General features: G+C 47.0%; 1 protein-coding gene across 1 annotated transcript; it reads right to left on the reverse strand.

The window, feature by feature from the left end:
- Positions 1–4,331: 4,331 nt before the first annotated feature.
- On the reverse strand, positions 4,332–5,459 carry FGFBP3 (fibroblast growth factor binding protein 3). Its single transcript, XM_049809628.1, has 2 exons — positions 5,443–5,459; positions 4,332–4,981 (listed from the first exon to the last, which is right to left on the reverse strand). The coding sequence occupies exon 2, from the start codon at positions 4,891–4,893 to the stop codon at positions 4,363–4,365; it is 531 nt and encodes a 176-aa protein (XP_049665585.1). The 5' UTR covers positions 4,894–4,981; positions 5,443–5,459; the 3' UTR covers positions 4,332–4,362.
- Between the last annotated feature and the right edge of the window lie 9,668 nt (positions 5,460–15,127).

Here is a 15,127-nt window from a genome sequence, read left to right on the forward strand (position 1 = left end):
TAGAGTAACATCTTGTAATTTTCCCTTCAAAATCAGAAAGTGGTGAAAGCGAGATTATTACTTTGCTGTTTAATAAGATCAAGGGTTTTCTATGTATAAAAAGAGTAATTAAAGCCAGCTGCACTACAAACATACCCAGATTCAGCATCACTGATTTCTCTCCAAAGGAAAATCAAGTAATGGTATTGCCAGCTCTTGAGATTCTGTTGGAACCTCCAGACACTGAGATATGTCTCTGTATGGTCTCATGAATACATGAAGAGCTGTGAATTCAAACTGGCTACCATCTCTACTGAGCAGCCAAAGGAAAGAAAACAATGCTGTGTGTGCAATATGGCACAAAAATTATATTGGGGTTTTTTTCAGTCCTGAAAACTTCCAAAGAGTTAGAGCTCCCAGCATTCAAAATGCAGAAGCTAAAAAGCCAATTGCTTTTTTCTTTTTTTTTTTTTTTTTTTTTTAAGGCAGCTCATGCTTTTCCTTGAAAGACAGAATCCTGATATATTTAGCTGGCAGCACCCTTGTGATGATAACCTAACCTGCAGCTGCATGTGGGAAAGGTGCCCTCTCATTAATTATGCCCAGGACCACCTGCCTCTGGGATGGGAGAGCTTATCAGGCCTGCGGGGCAGGCAGCTAGGGTTTGCTCCTGGCAGGTTAGCTATGCTGGATTTTCTTGCTGAGAATATTGGGTGGTCAGGAGGAGCTGAGGAGGGAAGGATGAGATGACAGGAGCCAGCCAAGCCAGGAATCAGAGAAGTGATGAAGGACCACCACAGCTGCAGTGGGAGAGCAGAGCTAAGGCTGGCTGCAGAGTGGATGTGTGGGTGGATTTGGGTGGCTGAACTAAACCTGGAGGGGTGACAAGTACTTGTTGTGGTGGAACTGTCATAGGGCTGGAAAGGAACAGATTCTGTTGGAGGTGAAGGTCTTGGCTACAAAGCCTCCCAGTGTTTGGTTAGCTTAGCTGGTGGTGTCAGCTGTCACCTAACCACAGGAGAGGATGAAAATGTTGAGTTAGGAAGCAAAAAGCCATAGTCTTCCCCCTTAGAAACAAATCTGAGGATCTGACTGTGGTTTTCCAGTGTTTGGGATCTGCGATACCCAACGTACAAAAACTGAGTATTTGTTGCCTTTTAGCTCTAGGTGTTGGTGTTATTAACCACAGTAGATGCAGTGAATACCATCTGTTGGGTTGTTGTGTTTCGTTACATGGTGATGCTACAGGAAAGACTTCTAGCTCTTTTGGAGAGTCAGGCGAATAATGTGGTAAAACACAGAGCAAGGGATCCTCCTCTTTCTTCTCCCTGTTGGGTAGAACAATGAATTTGTTCAAAGTTCCTAGTTGGGCTTTTAAACACAGGGTAATGTGGGTAATCAGGTCAGTTGCCATGGTGTTCCACCTTTGCATATGATGGTGTGAAATGCAAGCTCTAACAGCACTGCGCAGAGCTGCTGTGCCAGTGCCGTGGAAGTAAAACAAAGCTGCATATTATTGCACAGTACCGTTCAATGCTATGGCCAGCAGCCTGCTGTACGGCCGTTTGTACGACACTCACATGAAGGAAACTGAGCTGTAATTTAAAAAAAGATTGTGTATAAAAAAACTGTATAAAGAAAGGTTATGTACATTGATGAGGAAGCTTTTGCACAGTGCTGCTGAGGATTGTCCAAGCTACCTGCTGTGAAGGAAAATGCCTTGGCACTAAGAGCTGTATGCAACAGTCCAGATCCTCTTGAGAGCCACTGGGCAGCTCCTTATTGCCTCTTTGTGTCCTCCTCACAGCCATCCTTAAAAACATACAGAAAGAGTCTGCAAGTGCTCCCAGTCGCGGGCAGGCGCCTGGGGCTGTGTAGGACCACAGGCACCTAAATGTGCCTGGGGCAGCCGAGGAGGGCTGGTCTGCAGAGCAGGGCATGTTCGTGGCTGCCCTCCTACCACCCCTCACCTGCGCTGTGACCGGGCTCAGGTGTATCTGGGGCACTTGGTATTTGAACCAGGTCTGGGGACTGCAAGCAAAGGGTTCAACTCAGATACTCCTTCTCTATTAAACATGGAGATTAATGGTGCAAAAGAAGGGCTAAAGGACAGATTGTGAAGGTACACATGCACTTGCAGAGCTACGTAAGCAGCGGTTCTGTTTTCGTGCTCTTGTTGGCTTTTTCCCTTTTCACGTGGCTTTCTTCAAGCATGTTATGTTGCAGGCTGGGTGCATTTAGAGGTTGCCTGAAGGGGCCGCACTTAGTATTAGCAATAAGCAGCTCTCACTGCATAACCTTTCTGAACACTCTGTAGTTCAGCTTTTAAAAAATAATTTCAAAACTAAGACCGAATTTGTCCCTGGGCAGTAATTCATCAGTCTCAAATTCTCTGACTGAACAATTATGTTACGAACCTCCATTAAGGAAAGTGAACACTACTTGTTATCATGTTGCCAGACTTCGAGCATCCAGGTTGCAAGGGCTGTAAGCCAGAAGCTTGCTCTCTTGTATGGGTTAAGTTCAATTTAAAACAGTTAGCTGATTTAGCTCAGTTGCACCATGTCTGCAGGCTGCTGTGCTTGCCTGCGAGGCTAAATAACACTATGTCCTGGAAGCTTGCCAACAGCTTAGCTTTGAAATTCAAACTTTTGCAACACACTGTTACCATTTCCATTGTATGAAGAGGTGAAATTCTGTAATGCAGCAAGGTAAATAATGCTGTCATAAGAATATATATGACATGGCTAAAGGCTCACTCATCTGTAATGCTAGAGCTTTGACACAGCTATATTTTCTCTGAGGCAGAGAGCTGGTTAGGCAGGGACTGCTAACCTTATGCTAGCTTCCTCTTGTAACCCATCTGCTTTCCCAAATGATTCTTCAGGTTAAAAAGAAAATACTGATGTGACTGCTCCTTTGAACCCTCTTGTTTGAGGGAGACTGGGGTTTGGCTTTGAACCCTCTTGTTTGAGGGAGACTGGGGTTTGGCTTTGGCATTGCCCTGTCTGCTTTATCCACGGCTTATGTGGTTGTTTTACTGCACCTATAGGAGATTTGATGTTTCATCACTGATGCTGTCTCATGTGAGGAGACCATGACGGGTCCTCTGCTGCCACTGAAATACTGTTCCTCTGTGGTTGGTCTGCTGGTGCACCGAAGTGTTCTGGTTCAGGAATAATGTATGAGAAGCAGCCCTCTGAGTGACTGCAGGGGTAATTTTGAGGTATCTCTGCGGAACAATTAAATTAATGTAAGCCTTAATCAAAGACCTCTCTGCAGACAGGTATTGTTCCAGTTTCTGCACAAGTGACTCCCCAGGAGCTTCTTTTTTATGAACAAAGGGGCTAGGTCCTTCCCACGTTTACCTCAAGTGCAGCCCTGCTTTCCGCACAGCTGTACTGGGCAGCGGGCAGAGAAGTTTTGACATGCAGTCAGGTATGGGCTGTAAGAAATCACAACCCCCTCTTTTAGAATCCGAGTCGGATGTGTCTAAGAGAGAAATCGGGACTGAGGAAAACCTGAGCTTTCCTTACCAAACTGTACCATGGAATTGTGCTTCAGTAAGCAGATAAAGTAGTTAACATCCTAAACCCCTCTTCCCCCTTGGTAAAACAACTTGCCTACTCCAACACTACGTCCCTCTAAATGCGACTGCTGCTTTGGCCTTAGCTCATTAGCTAGGTGAAACACCATCAACCTCCCAAATCCAGTTTGTGTACCCTGAGTTTCTCAAGTCTTTTCACAGCTGGTGTCTCACCCAACTCCGTTCATGTTCCTGTTTGAAGTCAGTCAGTGATCATCTGCTCTGTGGAAACAGGACTGGACTGGCTCGTTTAGCTTGTGTGATCTTTGTAAGCAAGAAGGTAAGTATTTTCTGGGGCTTAGTGTTTAGCGAAGTCTCAGTTGTTCCTTATTTTGGTACAAATGTCTGGTTTTCTGGTTGGGCAATTTCAGCGCAACTTCAACCCCTAGGCTTACAGAAATTGCTCTGGTTTGGGGGAGGGAATAGCTGCCTCTCGGTCGTTATGTCCTCTGAAAAACCCGAATGTACTCGGAGGGGTGAACTGTCCCTAGGTGCTCCCATCTCGGTTCGCCGACAGGCGCCAGGCACGCGGTTCAGCGCTGCGGCGGTGCTGCAGGCGTTAGAGGGCTTTGACGAGAAAAGAGTTACGGGAGCTTCTTCTCATAAAATAGTTACCACTTTATTGGAGAGGAAAAGAGGAGAGCTGGCGCTCGAGGGGCAACGGGGGCGGGCGGGCGGGCGGGCGAGGGCAGGCCAGGGCAGGCCAGGCCGGGCGGGCGGCGGCGGCGGCCGGGCAGCGCGAAGCCCCGGCCCGGAGGACGGGCGGCCGCGCTCCCACCCGGCGGGCCGGGGGCGGCTCAGCCCTCCCAGAAGCCGACGAAGAAGCTGCAGAGCGAGTGCCACCGCTCGGCGCAGTAGGTCTCCGCCGGGTCCTCGGTGGCGGCGGGCGGCGAGGGGCCGGGGCCGGGGCCCGGGGCCGGGCCCGGCAGCAGGCGGAGCTGCGCCTCGGGCGGCGCCCGGCCCGGCCCGCAGAGGCGGGCGCTGAGCGGGCCGCCCTGGGCGCAGGGGTGCCGCCGCCGGCGCAGCCTGCCCAGGATCTGCCGCCAGTACTGGCGGCTGCGGCGGCCGTAGGCGGGGCAGCGCCGCGGCTCCCCGCGGTAGGCGCAGCTCCGCGCCGCCCCGCCGCCCGCCGGCGGCCGGCAGCTCAGCCGCAGCTCGCTGGCCCCCGCCGCCGAGCGCAGCTCCCAGCTGCAGCGGTGCCGCTCCGGCGTGGAGAACCGCCCCGCCCGCGCCGCCGCCTCCCGGCCCGCCCCGCCGCCGCCGCCGCCGCCGCCGCTGCCGGCGGCCCCCAGGGCGGCCAGGGCCAGCAGCGCCAGGGGCAGCCTCATCTCCTCGGCGCCGCGGGAGCCTGCTCCGGTGCCTCAGCGACGGCGCGTCCCGGCGCGGGGCCCGCCGGCCCGCCGCATCCTCCGCGCCCTGCGGAGACACGCACGCTGGCGGGCGGGCGCCCCCGCTGCTCCCGCCCGCGGCCCGCCCCGGCGGGAGCGCGGCCCCCGGGGTCGCGCCAAGGCTGAGCCGGGCGGGGTTTGCTTCGGCAGAGCGGGCTCGTCCCTGCGGGGCCGTAGCCCCCGAGGCTTTTAGTTGGTTCCCCCCCACGCCCGCCCCGGCCCCGGCCCCGGCCCCGGCCCCGCTGGCGGACCGCCGACGGTGGCGGGGCCCCGGGACCACCCCAGCCGGGAAGCCGTAACCCCGGGGCGGCGTGAGCCGAGAGCCCGCGCCCGCCGGCTGCAGCACCGAAGCAGCGAGCGGCCGCCGCTCGGCAGCCAGCCCCGGCTCCAGGCGAACCGGCTGCCCTGAAGCCCCGTCGCTTCCCCCCGAGCGCGGCTTCCCCCCAGCGCACACCCCGCGATTTTCCGCTCTGTCCCGAGGGCACTCACGGCGCGCTGTGGGGCGGCTGGACGTGCGCGGCGGTCTGCCGCCTCCGGCTGCCGGCGGCGGGGCCGGGCACGGGGGTTATCTATGGCCGGGGGCTGCCCCCGCCGACGCCCCTCCCCGGCCCGCCGCCCGCGGGGGGCCCTGCGTCCCGGCGGCAGCGGCTCGCGGGAAGCTCCCCGAGCCCCCCGACCCACCTCCCTCCCCTCTCCGCTCCCCCCCCCCCCTTTTGTTGGAGGAACCGCCGGTCCCGCAAAACCATCCCGCCCTGGGGAGGCGGCCGAGGGAGAGCGGTCGGAGTGCCGGGTCGGGCAGCAGCGGCTGTGGGGAGAGCCTCCCTTGGGCGGGGGGGGCGGGGGACTCTCGCGGACGAGAATCGATTTATGGTTGGATCACAAAAAGGGATTCTCATTTCGGAAGTAAAATACCGGTGTGGGTTATTCTAGGATGGTTGGTTTTCGTTGATGTGGAGACAGGCTTCTATATAGGCAGGATGCGTTTAAAAAAATGCCAAAAGTTTCAAGAGAATGTAGACGTGATCTTTATGTTACTGCAGGTTCAGAAATCTCCGGTCGGAATTAGGCTCTCAGAATCCACATGGCTTCAGTTTCGCGGGTGATGCTGTACTTTGCACATCTGTTCCAAACTGCTTGGCACTCTTGCGAAGATCGAAGACGACAAACCCTCGAGTTAGCGGCAGCTCCCCGCTGTCTCCGCCACGGGCCAGCAGAAGAGCGTGCCCCAGCTCGGCTCGCTGAGCCCAGCACCGCACAGCAGAGACGCTCCTTGCCCAAGGCGCTTGCAGGGGAGGTCCAGGCTGTCCCCTGAGCTGTCACAGGCTTTTGGAAAGATTATTACTGAGCTCTGTATATAGATATGCTCATACCCCCATGTATAGTTACACTGATGTGGAGGTACTACTATCCAGACCATCGTACTGCCGGTGTAATGCAATGGTGGAACTGCAGCTATCCTAAAGCAGACAGGGCTGCAGGTGCAACGTGGGCAGAGACAGCCCCGGCCCTCACCCCTCGGCGGCTGGCGGGGCAGCACCCTCCCCGGTACGCGAGGACACCCAGCGACAGCCACCACCCGGGAGGAGCGTAGCTGCAAAGCTGTTGGTAGAGCAAAGCCAAAATGCAGCTGCCTTTGCACAAGATGAATGTTGCTGTAATGAAGACTGACTGGGACAGTGGCACGTGCTCTAGGCTTTCTTCTTGTGTCATCCCTCCTTTACGGTGACTTCTGCAAAGATCCCCCGTCCCTGCAGTAGGGTATCCATGGGAAAGGCATTTGCAACTACGGGCACAGAGGAAGAAGCGTGCCTAGGTGCCTTTGGAATCATCTGCACCCAGACATTTAGACATTGGCTTTCCGATGCATTTACGTTCTAAATCCTCATGTGGGTGAGGATGTGGTTTGATCACCATCTTAGGCTAGTCTAAGTGTGACTCCCTCCCTGTCTTCCCTAGGCCACCCATTGCTGCCCGTGTCTTTGCGGAGCACTGGCTCTTGACTAGCTGCAGCATGAGCTGGATCCAAGAACACTTCAATCTGCCTCCAAGGCTGGCTACCTGGGCAGCTTCCCTGATGGGTCAGAGCAAGGACATGATTTGGAGCAGTGGCTCTGGCAAAGAGTCCTATAAAAGTGCCTTAGCTACCCCTGGGTATTTGCAGGTACTGGTACCCCTCTCATCTTTCCTCATGGGGCTGTTCTATTTTGGACAAATAATATTCAGTGGGACTCAATGCAGGGGAGAGAGGGGCTGGTACTGACTCATTCGTCTTTTTGTGCAGTGAGTCCTAAAAAGGAAAGACTTCTGCAGAGACTGAGAGAATGACTGCTGGAGAAGAGGTGGGATGCAGAGTTCTTTCTCCAGTTTGGGGGAGAGGGGGAGCATTTCCAGATAGATCTCCCATTTCCTAGCTGCATTTCAGACTTAGAGCTCTCCCTAGCTGGTTGTTTGGGGTGGGGTGGAAACAGCAAGGGAGAGAGGGTCATTAGAAGGAAATAAAATGGCTTAGGCAACAAATCACAGAAGAGGGTTTACAACCAAGAATCTCAAAGTGGAAGCTGCTATCTCCTTCTGTCCTGGAGTTACATACATAACTATCTCTGAAGGACAAGCCTTAGCTGACTGTTAGCTGTGCATGGCCCCTTGCTCAGCATGCTGGATTGTGTAAATCCCTTTCATGGGTGCTGAGGACTTCCCATGGGCTGTAGGAGGAACCTTGGCATCTAACTTAGGGCTGTGGGTACCATGAGGCACCATAAAGAACTGCATTGTGACTTCTAAACCCCTCTGTGGCTCCAGTGAGCATAATGCACATCATGTGCCTTAGCTTATTAGTCCACCAAACCTTGGAGTTGCTTTCAGATTAAGTTCTGACCACCTGTAATTGCTATATATTATCACACTGAGATTCTTGTCCATTTTCCACATTCTTGCTGTCATTTATACAATGTGAAATGGAGTTGCCTAATATCTTTGAGATCACTTTTTGTAGCAGGTTATCCTAAGTGTATCAGGTTTGGAGGGAGATACTACTGTGTGTTTTAATGAACGTTTTGCTGTTACACTTTTTGGACAGTTTACTTTAAATCTCATACAAGTTATTACTGTTCAAGATCTAAGGAAAGAAAATGAAACAGAATGAAAGCTTGCCTAGCCTCCCCATCTAGTAATTTTCTTCTCCTTAATCTTCCTCACCGTGTTCTCCTGGTACCTGTATTTACGCACACATTTTCCTCCATGATTGTGACTCATCTTTTGCACTAAAGCAGGTGTTAGTCTTTGATGTTTATTGCTTCCGTGTTAATTTTCCTCCACAGGTTACAATTTTATCTCTTGGTTTTGATGGGGATATGGGGGCAGAAGATCATTCTTACATTACTAAAATTACTGTATTTGCAGTTAAAATAATCTGGTTAGTCTGTGTTGTTGCTGTAGCTGGGTTTTGACTTCTCTTTCCCTACTGCCCCCCTTGCCTTAGACTATAACTTTTATAGTTCTAGAAGTCAGCTGGTTATGGAGTTATCTTCGAGAACATGATCGGTGTGCACTGTGGCAGAGATACTTGCTTTGTATCTGCAGAGAGCCTGAAACAAATCTCCGAGGGGTTAATGGGCCTGTCCATCTAAGCAGATGAAATAAAGAGTGTGCTTACTATGTGACTTCTGCAAGGATATTAAACTGGAAGGAATTACAGATGCACCATGTTAGACTGTGATTTGGACTCCAATCCAGATTCTAACCAAAATTCAAAGTTAACATGAACACGCACAGGAACAGTCTAAACCATGGGATTCAGCTCAATGGAGAGAAGTGTAAGGTGCAGGTCTGAAACACCTGCACAAATCCAAGACGATGGATGCTGACTAAATAATGTGTCTGCGGAAATGTATGTAGGGCTACAGTGAATCACAAGCTGAATGTGAAACAACAGTTGTCATGCAACTGCAAAAAAGGCAGACACATAAATAAGGATATCGCTTATGAGACACAAGAAGTAAGGCATGGGCTAAAGCCAGGCTTTGACTGGGGCATTGTAGCTGTTTTTAAGCATTACTCTTCAAAGAAGAGAAAGATCAACGGGACTGAGTCTGCAGAAGAGCAATGAGAATATCACAGACCTGGAGAACTTAATTTATGATGCAACAATTTAAGCAATGGGCTTGTTAGCCTAAAGAAGAAAAGAACTAAGGCAAATATGGCCATAGTAAAAATGCAGTCACTGCCTAAAGCTGTCCCCTTCTTAAGTGTCTTTCCACTTCAGAGGTTCAGACCACAGCTTTAATCACACTTCTCATTGGCCAATGAATAAATTATCCTGTTAAACTTTGAAAAACCTATATTCTGTTTATATGCCACTTCACCCACACTGAAGATATTGTACAGGAAACCGGGTTAGGGCTTTGACTTCAGGGGTTTGAGCTTTGAAAATTCAGTTGAGTTAACCATTTGTTTTTTACGAAAGCTCCAGTCGCTGTGAAGAGTAATACTTATTTCTCTTATTCTAGCCCCAAAGATTGCAGCAACAATTGTTAATGACTGCAAGAACAGTTTTGCTTTACAAGTGGAAAGTAGCCACAGCCTCCACCCCTGTCATTATAAGCTCCTTTTCAGAGAAATGGGTGAAGAACGTTGATGATTCATAAACCTAAATTGTTTTAAATATACAGCATGAGCATAGCTGTGTTTAACCTCCTTGTTTGAGCTATCAGTTTTCTGATTTCTTGTTAATGACTCAAGAGAATAAAATCATATTTAATGTGGTAATAAGTATCATGTACAGGGAGATAGACTGACCTTCTCAATTACCTGTTTTTGTTCAAGGCAAACCAAGCTTTGCGTGGTGTAAAAGACAAAACTGGTGGCTGAAGAGCCATGCAGAGACAGATTTCTCAATTTGGTCATGAAGCAGAATAAAATACTACCTTACACCGGGAAGGTGCCTGACAGTTCCATTCATCTCTGTTGGGAACCTCAGAAGTTCAATCCCTGAAGGGTATTATGTATTTACTGGTAGAGGTGTCTAATGCTTCATGTCCAGTTCTGCTGGAGGATCTTCTGAATGCAGGCAGTTATAAGGTCCTTCACTCTGAACTAGCGCACTGCAAGGCAAAGTTGTGAAGCATTTTTCATCATCTTTCTTCCTTCCATCACAAGCTGGCAAATAAGCATGACTACTGAAAAGTTTTGTAAGATTATTTAGAGGTTAATATATTATTAGCACCTTTGACCTGCAGATAGCTGAAATTCTGGGGTTTGTGGCCTGTTTCCAGTAGTATAGAAGGAACAAAGTGAAACAAGGATTTTCTTGCTCAAATTTTCCCTTCTTTTCAAGTCTCTTCTAGATCCTATTTAAACAGTTCTCTAGGGTCAGACTGACTCCTTTGTCGGCTTTTTGGCACGTTTGTGTGTTGGTTCTTTCCTTCCCTGCTAATAAAGTTCCAATGAAGTTCAACCCAACCTTTCACTCAAAAGACGGCTTTTTGCAAAATGATAGAAAAATTAAAGAAACTACATAGTATTGCTCAGAGATTAGCAGATTCGTAAGTCAATTTCTTATGCTGTGGAATCTGTTTGAAGTCATCCATGTACCCATCCTTCAGTCAACAGATCATACTGCTGCTGAATGCTGTCGTGGAAGCCAGGCCATTGCAGGGTACTTCAGAATCATCCCAGAATATGGGTTCTCCTCAATTCATTTGCTTTAGCAAAAAATGTTCCATATATGTTTCCACCATCTTTTCCATCTTGCAGTCCCTGCAGTTTTTTTCACAAGCTGGTCTGAGTTATTCACCTTGTGTTCTGCAGTGCTGTGTTTCTCACACTGGAGTTCAGGAAATCTTAGTGATTTGAGTTTTTAGTAGTGGTTCCTTCGCTCCATAGGAACCACTTTGTTCCTTGCCCCATGTGCATGTTCCTTCCGTGCTTTGACTCGTATATTCTCAACTCAGATTGTTCTACTTCTGATTAGAGATACATAACTACATGCTAATTTTCCTAAGCATGTAATTTTTCATATTTAAAATGCCGCCTATTAAATGTTTCTTCTATGATCTACCTTCCACTGTGAGGATGTTTCTTTTTCAGTCATGTTAAGGTTACCATGCTTATTCTTTACCTTCATAAGGAAACTTCTGAAGTTTTTTCAGTTGTTTCTCAAATGTTTGTCAAAGAGTCATTGTTGTCTCCTTTTGCAGAGAACCCACATGACCACTACTTCCTACCTTCATTCTTCACTGTATAATTAATGGACTGACCTCAGCATTGACAATGCCCCTTGTTGAGCTTGGTATGGGAGCTGCTAAAACACCACTACCGCTCTAGGCTTTTCTATCAGCTGATCAAAACTTTAAGTCTTGTGAAAGGCTGAACTTCAGCTTTGCCTTTGCCGTTCTTTAAGCTCGTTCAAAATAAATCAGGCTCTGGCTTCTAATAGTGAAGGAAATCACAGAAAGAATTGATTTCAGCTACTACTAAACAGAGGGCTTCATCAGGATACCAAAAAAGACCATTTCCTTTCATAGAACTTATGTCTGGTCATCCTACAGTTGATTTAAAGAAGCAGAAAATATATTCCTTATTGTTGTAGTAACACACATACAGACCTATATGTAATTAAAAAAACATGCAAGTATTGTAGAATGAAAATGAGTTGCCTTTTAAATTGATCTTGGCCACTTATTTTAGACACGGACAGAAGGGATAGGGGGAACTCATTTAATCTGAACATTTCTAGAAATGTGAAGTGTTAAAATTAACAAACACATCTTGAGACTATTTCTTTGCTGTCTTTCATAATGTGGTGGAGATGACCAACATGCTATGAAAGGCTTGTTTCAGCATTTAAGTGAGAAGAGTAGCTAAAGAGTAGGGGGGGGGGGGGGGGGGCAGGCTAAAATGATGCAGGAGATCAGCTATGAAAATGTTACCAGAGAATGCTTGTATCATATGGTGTGAGAGAGCACTTTTATTCAAGAAGCAGCAGGCATAGCGTGAGGATACCAGACGCCTGGTAATGTAAAACCTGGTACTGCAGCATGAACTCCCCATTTGCCATGTGTGGGAGGAAACATGTTGTACAGATCGCTGAGAAAACTCAGAGGGGTAGGATTGCTTCTTATTTTTCTTCTTTTTGTGAAATGTGAGGAAATTTCACATTCTGAAAATGTAAGTTGTGAGGGTTTCATTAACAAGATGTAGTTGCAGAGCTTTTCAGAAAGGAAACAAATGATAATTATTTGACAACCAAGTTGTAAACAGAAGACTGAGTTCTTTAAAATAGATTAAATGTCTTGTGGTTTGAATAAAAAAACTTTAAAGCCTACACATTGGAATACAAATTTAAAAAAAAAAAAATAAATAATTCTGGGATGAAAGATCTTACCTACCAGGTTCCAGTTAAAATTCCAGAAAACCTAAACAGCAATTTTATGAAACATACAATAAATTGACCTAGTATGTTTAACTTTATTTCATAAAAAATAATAGAAATAGACTATTTTTTTCTGAAGAAAAATGTAACAAGGATAATGCTTTCTGTATATCAGCACAGTAAAGTACCTTACCTGAAACTGGAGCAAGTTCAGACATTTAACTTGTCCAGACATTCAGTTTATTCAGAGCTTAATTCTCTTACTAACTGCTGCCAAACTGAAGGCTGGAGACTGGTTTTCCGTGGTGTGAGCTGATATGTAGACTACTACAAGGTAGTAGTCAAAGTAGGCAAAAGAGGTAATTATGAAAGATGTCAGGTACCTAAAAGGTGGATGTTTTTCTAAAAAAAATCCCACCATTTTTTATTGGTTATGTTTGGGTTTATGTTGTGTTTTTATCTAAAGATCTGAGGTAGTGGGGAGAATGCTGGTGTGTTAGACACTAGCAAACAATGAAATTGGCCCTGCTCTATAAATTTAAGTGATTTTTATGGGGCAGAAATACACAGGCTATATAAGCCCATGTATAGTCTGACAACACATGGTTCATGGCTCTTATATTACAAAATTAAAACCAGTTTGATATTGTGTTTTTTTAAGTAGAACTACATTATGCATAAGTAACAAATAAAAAAACCACACCATAACAAAGAAACATCAAGGAAAGACACCTAATTAAAAGGAGAACTAAGAACCTAGTATTAATAAAAGCAGCTGAGCGGCACATTCTTGCTTGTGTGTGTTTGCCTTGACACTACACAGGCCACCAAGTTTCCAAAAGGGTATCTTCTGGTTTGATACGAATGTGCATCCTGTTACCAAGTGTATGCTGCAGGCACAGTTTTTCAATCAGTTCAGGCATTTTCTTTTCTGTGGTAGAAAATACAGTATTTTATTCTTGTGGTAGAAGATATGGAATAATCTGCCCATAGAAGTGAGTAATAGTAAAGACTGCACTTGTACATTTTTACCGATCCGTTTTCTTGTTTAATTTGCTATTACTAGTTCTTTGGTCTGGATCCCTAAAAGCCCCAGGAGCACTGTAGCTTCTGCAAGTTCTGCTGCCAGACTCTGCCTGCACTTGTAGTCCTAACACATCTATGAAACGTTTCTGGTACACGTGGCAGTTGTGGAAAGTTTGGAAGTGATAACAGAATTTATATCCAAATCATGATTTTCCCTTCACATATCATAGCTGCTGCTCTTCCCAAAGAACAAAATTACTTCCCTTGTTGCCTTGCTACTCTCAGTATATACCAAAGGATTAGCAAAGTAGGACAGAATTGGGCAACTGATAAATGAAGTTCCTTCTCTTATTTCTTAAGTAAGATAAAAATCACTTAAGAGGGTTTTTCCCTCAATTTAGAAATAAAAATTAATCACAAAGCCTAGAAACCTTTTTTACACATATGGTAGTGCTCCAGAGTTGTGGAGAAACTAGTTAAGTCATCCCCTTTGCTCTGCAAGAAACAAAACGAGTATTATTTTTGTGGTACATACAACAAAACTGAAATGCAGGTAGAATGTGTTCCCATCCCTAAATCAGGAATGTCAAAAATCTAGGCATCCTGACAGACGGCCAGATAAGCCTATCCCACTGGAGATGCGGGCTGGCTCTGGCTGTATTTTGGTGAGGTCCAAAGGAGAAAATCACATGAAGTCCTGCCCTGACACTCCGCTGCTGTCCCTGTGCTACAGCCCACCGTCCCCTCAGGGATGCAGTGGACTGCATCACTGGGTGACCACTGAGCCTCCAAACAGGACCTGGGACTTGTTAAGTCTGGAAAGGATCATTCTTTGGGACCTACATTTTAATTTTTCTAAAGACCTGGTGTTTCTGAAAGAAGTCTTCCCACTGTGGACTGAGTGCATCCAGAAGAAAGCTGCTTGTTGGAGACAGGAGACAAGAGGTGTGCAGAGCATTAGTTCCATCGCCAGACAAAGCACCTCGTGCCTGCACTTAGCCCTTTTGTGCAATCTCTTTACGTCCAACATGGTCAGGTATGTGTCTTTTCTTCTGTTAGCAGATTATAGTTGCTTCCCCCTTTCTGCATCCTGGTCTCTCTGAGCCTAAAAGGCTCCATTAGAAATGGAAAATATCTTTTCCACGGCCTGGTTTATTAGGAGAGCACAGTGACGAGACCTTTATAATTACCAGGTCAGGTGGTAACAGAATCACAGCAAATACCACGGTATCAGGCAGGGAAGGAACCGCTTGTAGTGTGTGGAAGATGTGTGTTAGTAGGCAATATAAAGCAGTGGGATTGTATGCAGGCAGACTGACATTTAGGAAAATCTATTTTATGGATACAAGATTACATGATGTCAGATGCTCAGCCTAAAGGCTATCAAAATCATAGTGACTCCTGCTTGGTACATCCAGTTCTTCCAGGTTAACCCCTTGGGGGTGCTGAAATTCTTTGTATTTTCCATCGTGACATGTGTCAGTAGACTGAAGTTATAGAAGTCTTTGTTCCTGGAACAATATGCCATGAAGAGCTTTTTTTCCTTTTTTACCACACACGATACCCTTCCCAAGAGTGAGGGGTCTTCTGCTTCTAAAGTCCTAAGTCAGAATGTAATGTTAATGAGGAAAACTGTCTGCTTCATTGAAAACACACTATAGCTGAGGCTGAGAGACAGTGATAAGCATTTCCTGAGTGGAAAGGTATGACTTCTCTAAGTAATACACAAATATTAGTGTCAATACTCAGTGGTATTAGACTACATGAAAATTTTCCTCT

This window comes from Accipiter gentilis, chromosome 9 (genome assembly GCF_929443795.1).
Source record: "Accipiter gentilis chromosome 9, bAccGen1.1, whole genome shotgun sequence".
Taxonomy (NCBI): Eukaryota; Metazoa; Chordata; class Aves; order Accipitriformes; family Accipitridae; genus Astur; species Astur gentilis.

Coding starts and splice junctions, on each gene's coding strand:
- FGFBP3 (XM_049809628.1), bottom strand. CDS start 4,893: ATGAGGCTGCCCCTGGCGCTGCTGGCCCTGGCCGCCCTGGGGGCCGCC.